General features: G+C 34.7%; 1 protein-coding gene and 1 non-coding gene across 2 annotated transcripts; both read right to left on the bottom strand.

Moving 5' to 3' along the window:
* Positions 1-8,189: 8,189 nt before the first annotated feature.
* On the bottom strand, positions 8,190-8,262 carry TRNAE-CUC (transfer RNA glutamic acid (anticodon CUC)). The gene has a single exon. It is a non-coding gene; the product is annotated as a tRNA-Glu (tRNA).
* A 3,292-nt stretch (positions 8,263-11,554) lies between these two features.
* LOC140878877 (uncharacterized) lies at positions 11,555-12,346 on the bottom strand. The gene has a single exon (XM_073282501.1). It carries the CDS (start codon positions 12,344-12,346, stop codon positions 11,555-11,557), a length of 792 nt encoding a protein of 263 aa, XP_073138602.1.
* Positions 12,347-17,711: the final 5,365 nt, after the last annotated feature.

Here is a 17,711-nt window from a genome sequence, read left to right as displayed (position 1 = left end):
GAGTTATTCCGCAAAGGCTATAGTTTTTCCTGTCATTGTATTTAACAGGAACGATCCATTCACAGAATTCTGATAAAATTTGAATGGAAACTTGACTTTTTCCATCTCCGTAAGATAGACCCAAATACCACATGCCTTTCTGGTTGAGATTTCATTTTCCCCGAAAGTGGACACCAAGGGTATTTCTTCAGTTTTAGGATCCTTGATAAATTTATAACTGTTTATATCAGGTCTCCTTAGCTTGATGAAATGAAAGGGTTCGTGTGATCCTTTCAATGTTGGTTCTGGAGCTGCACTGAAAAAATATAACTCAAGCACATCCCCTCTAGACAAATGATCATTATTTGCCCATGTTTCCTAGACTGCTTCCTGGATCCATTTTGGTAACTGTGATATCTCCGGGAAGCTTGGTGACGTTATATAAACTGAGGTCAAATCCCCAAATTCATACCAGAGTTTTACATCTTTAGGATTGACATTTTTTTTAGCCAAACCCTTGGATATATTCCTGCAACATCAACCCTGCAAGTGTTCGGGTTGATTTCACTTCTTGTATTCAATTTCTCCCACCTCTGTTGATAAACCTGGAATGTAGAAATAATAGATGGATTAGTATCAATCTTAGATTTGCCCTTGTCAGTGTTGGGCCTAAGATTGATCTCTTCCTCTTTTACCCCAGAGGCGGAGGGTTGACTTGATGAGTTCTTCTCATCAATTGTTGCTTCATCCAATTCATCAAAAGCTGATGGTAGATTAGCACTTGTGTCTTGGGTATTAGAATTCCCAACATCTTGTTCTACAACCAGTGGTTGTATTTCTTCTTGTAAAACCAATGGTTTTATCATTTCTTGTTTATGAGAAACCAATGGCTTCTCTATAGCCCTCACAATTGGCCATTGAATAGCAACCTATAGTTGAGTTTGATCTTGCAAACATCCTGTAATACAATTGGATACTTTGATCCGATCAGCTTGTTGTAACCTTCCAGCCATTTCAGCATTAATGACTAACTGGTTGAACTCGATTTGAAGCAATCCAAGGTATTCCCTGAGGTACCTCTGCATTTTCATGATGGAATCCACATCACCACCTTCCATCTCTTGTTAAAAAATCGGCAAGAATATTTTCATGAGATTTAATAATAATAATATCAAAAATATAGTTCTGACATAAAGCTTGCCATCTTAATAATCTAGCCTTCTCTGGTTTAGATTCAATTTTATTCTTTAAGAAAGTTTTTACCTGAGTATTATCAACTTTTAAGGTAAATTTTTTAGCAAGTAAATATAATGGCCATTTTTTGAAAGCCCTTTTAACTGCATAAAATTCATTCTCGTTGATATGCCATCTGATGGCCTCTGATTCTGAAAAAATATCGCTACAGTATCTGCATGGTATTTCTCCATCCGGGGTGATTTTGGTAAGGACTGCTGCCCACCATTCGTCACTGGCATCCGTAAATAAAACCAGATCATCTTCATCTACGGGTATAGCCATTTTTGGGAGATATTACATATCTCCTTTAATTGGTTTATCCCTTTAGTATGGTCATCAGTCCATATAAACCTAGCATCTTTTTTTAACAAATGACTGAACACCTTTCTGTACATTGCTAGGTTGTTTATGAACATCCCTGCAAAATTAACTACTCCTAGAAAACTCTGGAGTTTTTTTATATCTTTGAGTTTATCTGGAAAATTCTTTACCTTTTCCACAATATGGGATTGTATAATTATTCCAGTTTCATCAATCTCAATACCAAGGAATTCAATTTTCCTTGTTGCTATGACTGCTTTCTTTTCAGATAAAACCAGTCCTTCTTGTTTACAAATTTTAGAAAAAATCTCTAAGTGCTTAATGTGTTCGTCTATGTTTTTTGATGCTATAAGAATATCATCAATATAAACAAACATAAAGTTGAAATAATCTTTAAAAGATTATCCATCTTTCTTTGAAATATTTGGGGTGCATTAGTCAATCCCATAGACATAACTTCCCAGATATAATGTCCTTGTGGTGTAGAGAAGGCTGTGAATTTCTTACTGCCTTATTCCATTCGAATCTGGTAAAATCCAGACTTACAATCAAATTTTGAGAACACTCTAGCATTTCGTACACAGTTGATTAGGTGTTCTGTACTGGGTATGAAGTACCCTTCAAACTCCAGGATTTTATTAATACCTTGGTAGTTAATAACTAACCTGGGTTTCCCTCTTTTTATTTCACCATGATTTCTGACCAGAAAACATGGGCTGCTATATGGTGAAACTCCTTCTTTGATTAGACCAAGGTCCAAATGTTCTTTGATAGTTATTCTCATATCCCTTTGATCTGTTATATTCACCGGGATAGACTTATATTTGACGAATTCATACTCTTTGCCTTTCTTTAGAGTAAGACAGACTTTGAGTTGATTTCTATCCCACCATGCCAAAGGATGCTTGTTGTAACTTTCTTTGAGCCTCTTTTTGACATCTTCAAGGGATACCTTATTTTCTAACTCTATGTCTTTGTGACTTAGAGTTACCTTGAGAAGCTTTATATCATCTGTTTGGAGTTCTTGTTCTGTTGTTATCTTTAACATGGTTTCTCCAAACCTTCTTGGATCTTTCATTTTTGGGTGAAAAAGTTGTCCTTTATCATCATGATGGCTGCGAAATATTATCGGCAATTGTCGATAAAAAGCAACCTTGAGTCTTTGAACGATAATTTTATGATCACAAATTGTAGTGAACATAAGTCTTCTTAACTCATTGTCTTGTGTGTACTTCTTAAACATTTGTAAGAAGTTATTTCCTAACAGGATATCAGCTCATGTATCATGGAAATAGATTGTTAGTGTCTTTACCTTATACCAAGGTGTTTGACCTGCTCCTCCCATAAGGATATCTGCTTGTTTTATTCCTTTGCAAATAATTAAAATTCTTCGAGAGAAATCTCGTCCAGCAATTTTTGGCAATTCTTCTTCACATTCTTTAGGGAAGACTCCTCTTTTTGCTGTACAAATTCCTGCTCCCGAGTCAATATAAGCTGCAAAGTATTCAGCTTTATATTGTTAATATAACATCCCTATCGGAATATATATGGAGAAAGGACTTGTTGTCATTTTTTAAAGGGATTACTAAATGGCCCCGCCATTTTTAACAGACTGTGTTGTAACTCAGTAATCCGATTAAGACTATTCACCTTTAGTTTTCCTAAGGCCTCAGAAGGTAGAGTATGGTTACTCCTTTCTACTTCTTCAATGCGTTCTAGTAAATCATGTTCATGACTTACTAATTTCAACAGTTGATTCTTCCTCTGTTTGTAAACAGAGTTTTCGAATCTGATTAAGGGATTGTCCCTTATCCAATTCTCTTGGTTTTCCATATCGTAGAATTCTTATTGAATCCTCCAAGTCTTTTCTTTTGCCATGAACTCTATTCTTTTTTCAAGGCGTTTCCATGGTTTATGGTCCTTTAGAAACTCTAGGCCAAGAATGAGCTGATCCACTTATTTTCCTGGAATTCCACAGATTTGAACTTCCAATTCTCCAATATTTATCACTCCTTGATAAGTTCCTTTTTCATGTTGTTCCAAATAGTAAATCGAGTTACAAGGGAACTGGTTCCGATGACTTGTAATTTTGAATATTATTTTTACTTCTTTCCATTCTTGTGGAGATCTAAGTTTTTCTATTATAGAAAACTCCTTTTCTTCTGGTGGAATTTATTGAATAGGAGATTTGTTTAATCTCCTACTTGTCATTCGGTCTTCTTGGAAAGATAACCTTCGGGGTTCTATTTTAAGGTCTCTATATAGAACCGGTTTGTATTGAATTTGAATGTCTATTTCGAATACTATTTTTACTTCTAACGAATAATATTACGTCTGAATAATTAACCTAAGGCTCTGATACCATTTTTGCGGATAATTCTTTATACTGCAAATGAGCACAAAATCTCCAGATTCAAGCATAAAACCTTTAAATTTTAAGCATAAAACTTATAGATTTCAAGCATAGATTAACATAAGAATTAAAAATTAAAATATTCAAGTTTGGTGGTCCTAGGGAGTTATAGTAAAGAATCTTTTAGCTAGAGAGTTATAATAAAGTTAGGAATGGTATTAGGGATTTTAGAACAATTTACTCTTGAAACAGTTTTTTAAAAATAAAAATAGAGTTAGTCTCTTGTGAGATAGTATTAAGGATCTATATCTGTGAGACGTCGATCTATATTTATTGAAAAATAATAGTTTGATATAAAAAATATTATTTTTTCATGAGTCAGGTCGGGACAGAGATTCGTTTCACAAAATTGATCAGTGAGACCAGGGACGGATCCAGGAATTAAAATTAGGTTGGGCTTGAACTTAATTTAATAAATTTTATATTATTATAAAAAACATAATATATTTTATTTATAATATATTTTGAAACTAATTTGAAAATTTCATGAATTTAGAGTAATATAACAATAAATAAGACCCAAAATTTTCATTTTTTTCAACCACTACAATTTATTTTAATGCAAAAACAAATAATTTCATTATTCAAGTAATAAATTTTTCTCTCAAATTACAAAAAATATCGCTTTTTAATACATTCATATCATACAACTATTATAATTTTAAAAATTAATCTGAAACAAAAAAAATATTTAATTTGTATTTTTATTTAAGACTTGAAAAGCCGAAGTCATAAGCTGAATTTTATATAAAAATTTTAAACAATAAGCATATACAAAATTTAAAATTTATTATACTATTAATTATTTTTAAAATTATATATATATATATATAATATATATATATATATATATATTTAACCAAAAAAATAAAAAATGGGCTGTGCTATAGCCTAGCATAGCCCTAACATGGATTCGTCCATGAGTGAGACCATTTCATAAAAGTTTTTCTGTTGAAAATATTGGGGGAAATTGCACTGACATAAAAACTCCGATAAAACGGTTTCACGGTTAATTTTGTAAAACAAATATCATATTCGACATGCTCCATGAAAAATGCTACTTAATATGCCAAAAATATCACTTTCACACCAAATATAGGCCGGATGAGACCGTCTCATAAGGTATCTAAGTTTCGTTTGGACAAGTATTTAATTTTTTTTATAAAAGTGTTTTCTTAAAAAGATATAAAAAACAATTTAGATTTTGTTTGAAGGATAAATATGTGTTTTGACAATTGTTCTATAAAAACATTAAGTTTTGTTGTTTATCAATGTTTTCAATTCTAAAAATATTTAAAAAACACATATAAATTGTTCTTTGAAAACTTTGAATAACTTTTTTAAACAATTTTTAAAAAATGTTTTACAAAAATCTTATCCAACACATATTTTAATATTTAATTACTTATAAAATACTAAAACCTTTTTAAAATACATGTGAGCCTTTATTCTTACATGTATAATTAAACTTTTTATTTGAAATCACTCCCATTAAACTTAAAATCAAAGATCATTAAAATCCGTGCTTTCTAAAATCAGACTCGTTTGCTCTATTTGTAAAAAAAATTATTAGCCTTATATATACATATGGGATTTTAAAAGATTATTAATTAAATATCGCCACATAGATGTTGAATGTCATTTTCCATTGAAAATGTCATATATCCAAAATCCTAGTTTTGGATTTTCCTCTCTCTATTTTTAGGAAAATTTAAAAAAAATTGAAATTTGAAAGTTCGGATTTTAGACAAAAGCCGAAGGAAGGAAAAATAGAATATGGCCAAACATCAAAACCTCCGTATTAATTTCATCCCTGGAATTCATGATTTGGTCCTATTTCCTAACCTTGGCTTTGCTCTTTGCTCATGGATACGCATATTTATGACGGTTGGCCAAATTATTATTTTCAATTTATTGCTGTGTTTCCGTGCTTTATTTAATGTTGTTATGCATACTTTTGACTTTTATAATATAATATAATTTACTCATTCCATTCCAAATTCTTCATTCGTCATACTCATCTAGATTTGTGTACATTTTCAAAAAATGTTTTTATAAAAGTGTTTTTTAAAATTTTTTATAAAATATTTTAAAAGTTGTTTTAAGAATAAATATGTGTTTGAATTTCGGACAATTATTCTATAAAAATATTTTAACATTTCAAAAATAATGTTGTTAATCTTTGTCTTTCATAGTTTGTTCTAAAGACATCTAAAAATATCTCTCAAGCGTTCTTTAAAAATTATACTTGGAGAACACTTTTAAAAAAATATTTTTCAAAAACATTTTACAAAAAATTTATCCAAACACATACTTTAATTTTTTTCACTTATAAAACACTAAAAATATTTCTATAGTACATGTCCAAACGGAACCGTAAATTTTATAAACCAAATTTTTTCTATCTTGCACTTGTTTAATGAGGAGTTTAATTGGCTAAAAAAATTATACAAGTAATAAAGATATTTAATAGGGGAAAATTGATTTAAAAAATAGTTAGAAAAATAATAGAAAACTAATAATAAAGTCTAAAAATATGAAAATTGGATCATATAATTGGAATAGATGAAAAATAAAGTGCAACATAAATAAATGATTCAAAAGGAATATATAATTATTGCTTCTTCTTTTAATGCATATTGCGAAATTTAACAGCAACTCAAGTTTTACAAACAAACTTATTATTTTATCAATATTTTTAATTTATATAAAACTACTTTGGCAATTTTTAAGACCTATAATTAACAAAGAAAAGTTGTACCTAATTAACAAAGGTATTTAATTCATAAACAATAGTTTGACATTTTTCAAGACTTAATTAACAAAAAAAAAAATAGTTGTACATCTAAAAAAATGGATTACGAGCATAAGCATCATTTGTAAAATCTATGTAGGATTGAGTGCTTGTCACTTTACCAAAAGCATAGTCGGTGGTAATGGTACAATACAAATCTAATTTTAAACTGTACATCAGTCCAAATGTCATGGTTCAATCGCCCTACCAAGCAGGGACAATTATTGCACATCAACAATCTTTATCCCAATAATTGCACTCCTTGAAAATCAATGAAATCGAACTTATGACCTTATCTCTGATACCAATTATAAGATCGAACACTTGCCGCTTTACCAAAAGCTTAATTGATGGTAATTGTGCAACTAAAATCTTTTAAACTGCACAGCAGTTTAAGCGCTATGGTTTGATCGCTCTAATAAGCAGAAACATTTATCACACCTCAACAATCTATAACATTAAATATAAATGAATAAATATGTAGTTTTCGAGATTAACATTTACCGATTTATAAAAAGTATAACTAACCATTTATATGATTCTAAATTAACAGTTCAAACATCTCGTTTCAATAGCTGCCGGACAGTGCATTTGTTAGTAGATCCGCTGACCAATGCAACCGTGGATGTTAGGTGGTACGTGGTCAGCCTCAGAAGAGAACAAGGGAAACGCATGCGTAACACATGGTGTCTCAACATTTTGACTATTAGAGTTTGCTTCTATTGGTGATTCATAATCCAACACGCGTTCCACTATCTCACCACATTTACAACGGATTCCGTCTTCTCTTTACAAAGTATGGCTTTTTTTTTTTTTTTTTTTGTTTTTGTTTTTTTTGAATTTGGGGAAATTTTTTTTGTTATTGTTGGGTCTTGAAATCGAGACTTCGCCCCACACTTAAGACTTTGATGTCAGATGAGCTACATGTCATCGGTAAGGTATGATTTTTTGTTGTTCAATGGGATAGATAATCCACATATTGTGCACCAAATGAAGATTACAAGAAAATAACATACTAGAAAGTAATACATACAACACATTAGACAAGACACACCCAAGATAAATAAATGGAGGCATTTAAATTTTATGACATTCCCGCCACGTTGTTTGTTTGTTTTTGTTTTTGTTTTTGTTTTTGTTTTTCTAAAAATGACATTCATTTTCTAAAAATACGTAACGCAATTTGCATAACAATGAAAAATTGAGGAAGTGACTTCAAAAAAAATAAAAAATAAAAATTAAGGAAGTACATAAGTAGAATAATATGTCATTTTTTTGTAATCTTTCCAAATTATTAACGTAGGTAGGAAGATAGGCCCATTATTTTGTGGGCTATTCCATTCGGCAAGAAACATTAGGAATATGGGCCCGTCAAGTATGTTGACTATATATCAACTGGGCAAATTGTTTTAGGCCTTTACAATTAGTAGTGAAAACGAAAAAAAATTCCGTTGCCGGGACTCGAACCCGGGTCTCTCGGGTGAGAGCCGAGTATCCTAACCAACTAGACTACAACGGATCTTGATATACGGCTGCATTTTATATATTATTATCTCGTAAAGCCTTCCTCCTCATCACTTTTGCGCCAAACCTCCTCTACAGACTACAAATGTCATTTCACAAATAGTTCTCAGTCACCATTCGAAATATTTGACCAATATCATTTTTTTTTCCCTTTTTCAAGCCAAACAAGGCTAACTAATATTAAACAGACGTGTCCTTCAAAACATAAAATTTCAAAAATAAAGGAACAAAAGAAGCAAATTCCAAGTGAGTTCCAGAGGTAAGGCCCTGTTGAGCTAAGAATGTGCCATGTCGTTGCCTTCGCGATGACATAATGAATAACAGAAGCCCAATAACCTGCACACATGCTTGACGTATATCCTCAACCAAAGGAGCTTCAATTGCAAAAGGTACCGAATGTTCGATGGCTTTTAACAAACGTATATATATCTCAAATTATCGTTTTGAGCTCAGTGCCCCAGTCAATACCACCATATGTTTAAAAATAAATAACGCAAGCTAGTTTTGAGAGAATTTTATGTTTTCATATATTCATATTATATCCCATTCAAGTGTTGCAACATGATAAAATCGAAGATATATCCATCGGTGTAACAGTTTGTAGTTATAGTGATATGATCCGTGTGTTAGGTGACAGACTGATGGGATGATGGTAGGTGAAGGTTGGGTGAGTTAGATCCTACATATATAGGCACTGCCTTGAGATAGATCTAACGGTGGACATTTATTAATAAATGTGAGATTCATTATTTTTTAGTGAACCCCGCGTGTATTGATAAATGAGGACCCTTATATCTATCATGGGGGTAATGCCTGTATAGGTAGGTTGAAATGAACCGTGGAGGATGGGAGAGTGAATTAAATGCATTTAATTCACGCAAAATAAACGCCGAAAGGAGCTCTATATTCCTTAAGTATAATCATCCCACAACGCAGAGAGCAAAGAAAAAGAAAGAAAAGAAAAGAGAGAGTTTCTTGGGTTTTCTTGAGTGTTCTCCTGTGTGAGTTAGAGAAATATTTTCTCGGTAATACTCGGGGGTTGGAAAAGTGTGAGAGATATAGTGTTTTGTATACACTTGTAATATTTTCTCGGTTAAAAATATTTGCAGCTGATCCGTGGACGTAACCTATATTAGGTGAACCACGTAAATTCTTGGTGTTCTTATTGATTATTTTATTCTGCAATTATTATCGTCATGATAGCTCCGACATAATCCATAACAACTGGTATCAGAGCTGTTACGGTGTCCGGGAGCCTTGGTGAAAAATTTCTTAAAATTATGAGTATGCTCTGTGGTTGCAGCTTTGTCTGATCTTCCACATCAGAAAAGATTTTTTGAAATTTTATTAAGGCAGGTGAAGCGATGGCCGGAAATGATGGATCGGGACCATGAATCAATAAGTTCGACGGTACATATTTTATGTTCTGGCGGTTACAGATTAAAGATTATCTGTATAGCAAGAAGCTACATCAACCTCTATCTGGGGTGAAGCCAGAAAAGATGGAGGATGATGAGTGAGAGCTTCTTGACCGACAAGTGTTAGGGGTAATACGATTGACCCTAACAAAAAACGTGACACACAACGTGGCGGAGGCAAAAACCACGGAGGAGATGATGTCCATTTTATCGGACATGTACGAGAAGCCATCAGCAAATAATAAAGTGTTCCTCATGAAAAAGTTATTCAACTTGAGATGATGTCCTTTTGTCGGTCTCCGTACTTGTGGAAACATTGTAAGTGTGGGAAATTCATCATTTGTTGCCTCTTTGTGCCGTGTTCCGTGATTCTGTAATGTGTTGTTACCATCTACATAACGAGAACAAAACACAACACATTCATCTGCTAAATATGCCATTGCAACATTCATCTGCTAAATATGCCTCTGCAATGTTGGCCTCCGGTCTTGCTTTATTTCTAACAAAATTCTTAAGCTTCCCCAGATATCTTTCTATTGGATACATCCACCGATAATGTACAGGCCCAGCAAATCTTGCTTCATAAGCTAAATGCACCACCAAATGAACCATTATTGTGAAAAATGATGGTGGAAAAATTCTCTCTAACTGACATAAAGCCAAAACAACCCCTTCTTCAGCCATTTGTAATTTATTTTCTAGCAAAGACTTTGCACAGACTGCTTTGAAATACTCACACAAAATAATAAATGGTGCAGTCACTTTTTTTGCCAACACACGACGAAGAGCAATTGGGAGAAATTGTTCTATCATGACGTGACAATCATGGCTTTTTAGACCCATAACCCTGCAACGTCCAACATCCACACAATTTGAAATGTCAGATGACATACCATCAGAAACACGAATATCTTTTAATACAGAACAAAATATTTTTTTTTCAGCTTTGCTCATACAAAAACATGCAGGTGGCAAATATTCTGTTCCATCTGGTTGTGCTCGTGGCCATAACTGTTTCATAATACCCAGAATTTTCAAATCTTTACGTGCAACATAATTATCTTTACTCTTGGTGGAATCATCTAAGAGTGTTCCAAGAATGTTATCACAGACATTTTTTTCAATGTGCATAGGATCCAAATTATGTCGTATCAAATTGAATTCCCAGTATGGTAGGCTAAAAAATATGCTTTGTTTTCTCCACATTTGTTCAATTGACCCTGTTTTTGCTTTCACAGTTGGTTTTGACGTGTTACCCTTACCAAACACCACATTCCTGTTCAAAGTCATTCTTAGAACGTCAGATCCAGAGATTGGCGCCAAATCTAACTCACAATGCTCCGGTTTTTCATAACTTGACATTGTTCGGATTTCTGCATCTGCTGGTAAAAATTGACGATGCCCTCTAAATGACCATTTTCTACCGTGTTTCAAGTACAATGCATTAGTCTTATCAGCACAAGTTGTACATTCATTCTTTGCATATGTATTCCATCCAGATAAACATCCCAGACCAGGAAAGTCACTTATTGTCCAAAGTAACGCAGCCCGCATTTGAAACATCTCTTTTTCACAGGCATCATATGTAGCAATCCCATTTTCCCACAAATATTTCAATTTTGTCAATAAGGGGCGTAAATACACGTCGATATCATTTCCTGGTGCTTTTGGACCTGGAATCAATGTGGATAAAATAATAGAATGGGGCTTCATGCGTTCCCAAGGTGGCAAATTGTAAGGCATAAGGACAATAGGCCAAGTACTGTGTGAAGTACTTTGATTTTTAAATGGATTAAACCCATCAGTGGCCAGTCCTAAACGTACGTTTCTAGGATCGGATGCAAATTCGCAATGTATTTCATCAAATGGCTACCATGCTTGAGAATCAGCTGGGTGCCTTAAAGTTCCATCAGAAACTCGTTTCTTGAAATGCCACTGCATACTTTCACTTGTCTTGGATGACATGAATAACCGTTGCAATCTTGGTTTCAACGGAAAATACCAAAAGATTTTTGCTGGAATTTTAACCAAAAGACGTTTTTTTCTACCTTGACATGACTTCTTAGATGGTTTATGCAAATTCTTCCATCTTGAAAGGTGACAAACTTTGCAAGCTTGTTCATTCTCATCTTCTCCCCAATAAATCATGCAGTCATTTGGGCAAGCATGTATTTTTTCATACCAAAGTCCTAAATTAGAAATTAATTTCTTTGCTTCATAAAAAGATGAAGGCACTTGAGCGTTAGATGGAAGTACTCGACGAAAGAAGTCCAACAATGCTGAAAATGACTTATCACTCCATTTTCCACCCATTTTCAATTGAAATAATTCAACAAGAAAAGTCAGTTTAGAAAACTCAGTGCAACCGGCGTATAGTTGTTGATTCCCTTCCTCGATCAAGCGATAAAATTCTTTCACGTTAGAATCCATTGAGGTATGACTCGCTGACGCACCATTATAGTTATCATTACTTGTAGATCCTCCATGCATTCCAAATGCATCACACAACATTTCTTCAACCACAGGTGCATGACTAGCTACTTCAGAAACTTGTTGAATTGAATCCGGAAGTTCACTGTTGAAGTTATCATCATCTCGTGCAAATGGTTTTTCACCATGAAAAGTCCAAATGCGATAATCTTGTAAGATACCATTTATCATAAGATGTTCATATACTATCTCTCGGTTATGATTCAATGAGTTTATGCATTTGCAACAAGGGCATGGTCTCGTGACTTCCTGAGTCGCTTCACCAAATGCATGACGTAAAAAATATAAAATTCTCACTCGATACTCAAGACTGCCACGTGGGGAAGCCATCCATTCCTTCATGTTTCGATCTAAAAGTGTAATAATAAATTAAGATTCATAAAAAATTAAATAAATATTTGATAATAAATTTTTAGTGTTTTTGAGAAAAAAAATGAATAAATTTTCCCTTATTATATGAGCGGGAAGTTTTTTTTTTTTTTTTTATATCAAATTAAATACACTTGATAAACAAATAAAAATGATAAACTTACAAACTTGCATAAAAGATAACACTGATCACAATTGACTGTCCCTACGGCCTACAGATTGGCACTATTTAATATAGAGGAAAACAAATTACTTGAAAATTATGAAACTTAATATCACTAAAGAGGATTGTAATCCACCAAATAAAACAACAAAAAAAGATTATTATTTTAAATAAATATGAAGCTAGGTGGGACAGTCACCTAGCGTATCAATAGAGTTCCCACACTTTCCATTAGTCTCATCTCTCAAATTTACACTCAAAAACATATTGTATCAAGCACAAATCCCTTCTCAAATTTCAACGTAATTCAAACAGATTTTTCTCAGAAACGATAGTAATCCATCAACCCAACAAAAAATAGAATTAGCTAAAGAATCAATAACACATGAAAAAATTACCGACCTCTAAGAAATAAGGATGTTAATTACCTTCAAAACCAAAAACAATTCGATTTCGAAGGAAAGATGTGGTTGGAAGCTTTTAGGGCATCGGCGCAATGGTCCTGTGTAAAAGATTTGGAATTACCAAAATTATAAAACATTCGTCTGACTGAGTTTTTAATTATACCGACACTTTCCGAAACGGTTAATAACCGCTGGTATTGCTGCCATAAACGATTTAACAGGTCCACAATACACGCGGTTGAAAACCGATGCTAAATGCGTTCAACAGAGGCGGTTACATGACCGCTTCTAAAACTAGTACAATGCAAGCGGTTTTACAGCGGTTGTAAATACCGCAGTGGTTGGTGGATACTGTAAAATCGGTTGTTAAACCGCTTCAAAAGTACCGGTTCTAAATGTTAATTTTTTTGTAGTGAAGATGGAGGAAGGTGCTTCGGTGGTGGCACACATCAATGAATTCAACACGATTGTTTCCCAGTTAACATCGGTTGAAATTAAATTTGATGATGAGATCCGTGCACTTATTCTTTTGGCGTCTTTACCAAATGCTTGGGAGCCGATGCGGGCAGCGGTTAGCAATTCTGCTGGAAAGGGAAAGTTACAATTCAATGATGTCAGAGATCGAATCCTTGGTGAAGAAGTTCGCAGGAGGGATTCGGGAGAAGCAACATCATCGAGATCTGCCCTAAATCTCAAAAATAGAAGTAGGGGCAGGAGTAGCGAAAAATGTTCTAACCGATGGCGTGGCAGATCCACAAATCAAGGAGTGGAAAAGACAAAAATACATTCGAAAAGAAATTAAAGTGCTGGAGCTGTGGTGAAACTGGTTACCTGAAAAAAAAACTGCAAATCACCCAAGAATAATGCAAATGTTGTTACTGAGGATGTACATGATGCCTTAGTACTATCCATGAAAAGCCCGGTTGATTCTTGGGTTATGGATTCGGGAGCTTCATTTCATACCACCGGAGATCGTGAGGTATTCAGTAATTACATTGCTGGTAATTACGAAAAAGTTTTCCTGGCAGATGGAAAACCTTTGGAAATAGCTGGTATGGGTGATATCAGTTTGAAAATGTCAAGCGGATCCATCTAGAAGCTCAACAAAGTGAGGCATGTACCAAAGTTGACCCGAAATCTGATCTCAGTGGGACAGTTCGATGACGAAGGCCATTGTGAGGCCTCGATTCTAATCATATACTTAGAGTAAAGCAATAGATCAACACAAATAAACAATAAGGATTAAGACATCGAAATATATATATATATTTTTTGAAATGAATAGTGCCCGCTCGATCTGTAAATTCTTACCGATCGAGCGGCCAAGGATTCCGAAGTCACTGCACAGAAATCAGGACGCCCGCTCGATCGGTAAAATCTTACCGATCGAGCGGACACAAAAATGTCCCACTCTTTGTTTTGGTATAGGGGTGCTCGCTCGATCGGTGAACTTCTACCGATCAAGCGAGATGCTCTGTACCAGAAATAAAACTGGTTTTTCCTCAAAAATTCAACTCCAACTCTAACAAATACATTCCAAACATCATAATCCCATTCAACAAGATATAAAAGTATTCGATTCTAGATGCATACAATCTTCAACAAAAATCATGCATAAGTTCCAACTAGTTCGACTTATACAAAACAACAGGAGTTCAAAAATACATAAATGACTCCTAACATCTAAGCCTCACTTCTATCATCTCATTTCCGATCTAGCCATGAGGTCTCTGACTTGATCCTGCCCCACCTGTTGCCAAGTACACATACAAACAAAGACAACAGCCGGATAATCCGGTGAGAATAATATTCCCAGTAAAAGAGACTAGCATACAATATCACATAATATATCAAAACATGATATATAATCAAATTCCATATATACCTCAAGTAATTCATTCAATTGCGGAATTAAAATGATATGCATGACTTTAAAACTTCTGGATTATCAGACTCAGATAATCAAAAGATATTCTTCTTTCTTTCTTCGGTTTGGGATCCCGAGGTTAAAATATCCAACAATCACACCGAACTCCCCTTTCGAGGTGGATGAGGTATATTTTAATTCTCTAGACTCTAGGGCATTATAGTGAGTTAATCGACACTTGTAGTAAATCGCCTACCAAGGCCACTCAACTATAATCTCCAGATCGTCTAATTCAAAATGAATAATCAATCGGCTCAAAATGAATGCATATGAAATATCTTGCATTCAATCATCAATTCAATCATAAGTTCAAATAAGCATATAAACATGCAATATGTGATTTCTTCTAGGACACTCGAATCAATCCGGATTCAAGTTAATCGTCCTATTTCATTCCAAAGTCGTCTTATACCTTCTTGTCGTTCACAATCTTCAATCTGTAAAACAAGAAATCTCAATTCAATATCCATTCAAGTTCATCAATCGATATAGGAAGACATCGATACTATACCGGCTCAACTCTTTCGAACGGATCGAAGCTGCAATCTCGCAACTCCAAGGACTTTGAATCAATCTAACAGAAGAAGTCACATGATCAATATCGATAGCAAAACCTCATCAAACTCGGTATAATCAAATCAATAGAAATGACATCCCGAAACTCAAACTGACGGCATAACGGCTATAAAATGATCAAACCAAAATTGCAGACAACAGAATATCGATTCCAAATACTCAAACCAATCATCTAAAATCATTTCCAAGTCAAACTCAACACATCTCAAAAATCTAAGTTTCGAAAATCATAAGAAAAGTCATATCAAATCCGATCGTCGATAAATCTCCGAACCGTCTTAGATATACTATCACAGCAACCTCAAGAACATTCTCTCCGAACATCAATCAATTCTAAAGACATCCAAAAATTCAAACCTCGTAGAATTAAGAGAAACTTACTTTCAAACGGAGCACTCGATGCTGTGATCGCAGATATCTACTTCAGATCAAATTTCAACGGACGGATCGAGCTAGAATCGAAATCACAAAAGCTTGGAAGCTTTTCTCTCGCCTTCAATGGAGATAGGAGACTTGGAGGAGAAAGAGAAGCAATGAGAGACTTAGTCAACAAGTCTAAGGATATAATAATTTTTTTTTGCATTTTAGTCCCTGAAATTTCCAAAAATTGCAAAAAGGTCCCTGATCAATAAAAAGTCGGTTTTCAAATTTTGAAATCAATGATTATCTCAAATAAAGTCAATTAAGATAAAAACAGGGCGTTACAATTCTTCCCCTCTAAGAATAGATTTCGTCCTCGAAACCAAATATATCAACTCATAAGAAAGAATAAAGAATTCAAGAACAGAATTAAGGACTCTGTAGCAACCCAAACCGGATCCACTATCTAATCAGAGTTTAGGAGCATAATTAAATATGCATTAAATAAATCGCTGCGAAAGACTTAAATTAAAACAGACCGGCAGAATATAATCGGATAAATAAATTCGATTATACAACCCAATCGAATAAATAACCCTAAAGGCAAAACCTACAGCTAAATCCTGCTGTCTTCACTGGTCACTGGCTACTCCAAGCTCCTGGTGCCCAACTATGCACCTACAACTGCCCCGTCGAATGGGGTGTCCAGACATACAGAAACACTGGACGTGAGCTCTAAGCTCAATACGAAAGCAATGATATATATATATTATATGCAACACATAAGTGACTTTAAAAATCAGGGTTAAATCACTTTCTCTGGGCGCCTGGAATACACAGTACCGGGCTAGAGAGCGACTCCGCGTGGTACTCGTATATTCCCAAGACACGAATCCTCAGGAAGAATCGCCTCAACTGATGGAAACTGTCATGACTCACATCATCCCGATGCAGTCTCCGTAAAAACATATGCATGTGCTAAAGCCGTAAAACATGGTAAAACATATAGCACATACTCATGCAACACATATAATATATATCATGCTGGCCATCTCAGTCAGTACTTACGTACCTCACTACAGGCAAATCCTAGCAGTCCCACTCTAGGTTCCAAGCCTATCATCAACTCTACAATGCAAATATCCATGCATCATTCAATAAGCTCTAAAAGCCTTAACTAAGCTATTGCATACTCCTAAATAATTTAAGGAGACCATAGCTATAACTGCGTCCGTCGTCAGCCCACTGATGGCGACTATCCCGCAACTAGGGGCACACCCCTGCTGCAGCTCCACAGCTTCGAGCACTGCTCCGCTACACGAGCACTGCCCCGCTACTATGTCAGACACTGTCTGACTATACTAAAATATATTTCCTACTCCAACTCTAAAATAAGAGTACCCAAAGCCCAAAATAGAGCTACTAGGGCGAAGGAGAGGAATTCGGAATTGGCAAGAAATGAGGAGCTCGGACCCTATATTTATAGACGTCGATCGGAAGTTCCGTTCCTCGATCGGATGTTCCGTTCCGGCAGATCGGAAGCTCCGTTCCTCGATCGGATGCTCCATTCGCCACGTGTCAATTCGGTCCACATGCAACCACACACCTGTCACCGACAGCCATCGGAAGCTCTGTTCTTGATCGGACGTTCCGATCGTCGATCGGACGCTCCGATCCTAGATCGTTGCTTCCGATCCCACTCGATTCTTGGAACCCTCTAAACCAATTTCGAGTGTC

Source organism: Henckelia pumila, chromosome 2, assembly GCF_033568475.1.
Source record: "Henckelia pumila isolate YLH828 chromosome 2, ASM3356847v2, whole genome shotgun sequence".
Lineage (NCBI taxonomy): Eukaryota > Viridiplantae > Streptophyta > Magnoliopsida > Lamiales > Gesneriaceae > Henckelia > Henckelia pumila.
The sequence above is the reverse complement of the archived record's forward strand: the minus strand, read 5'-3'. Positions and strand labels throughout refer to the sequence as shown.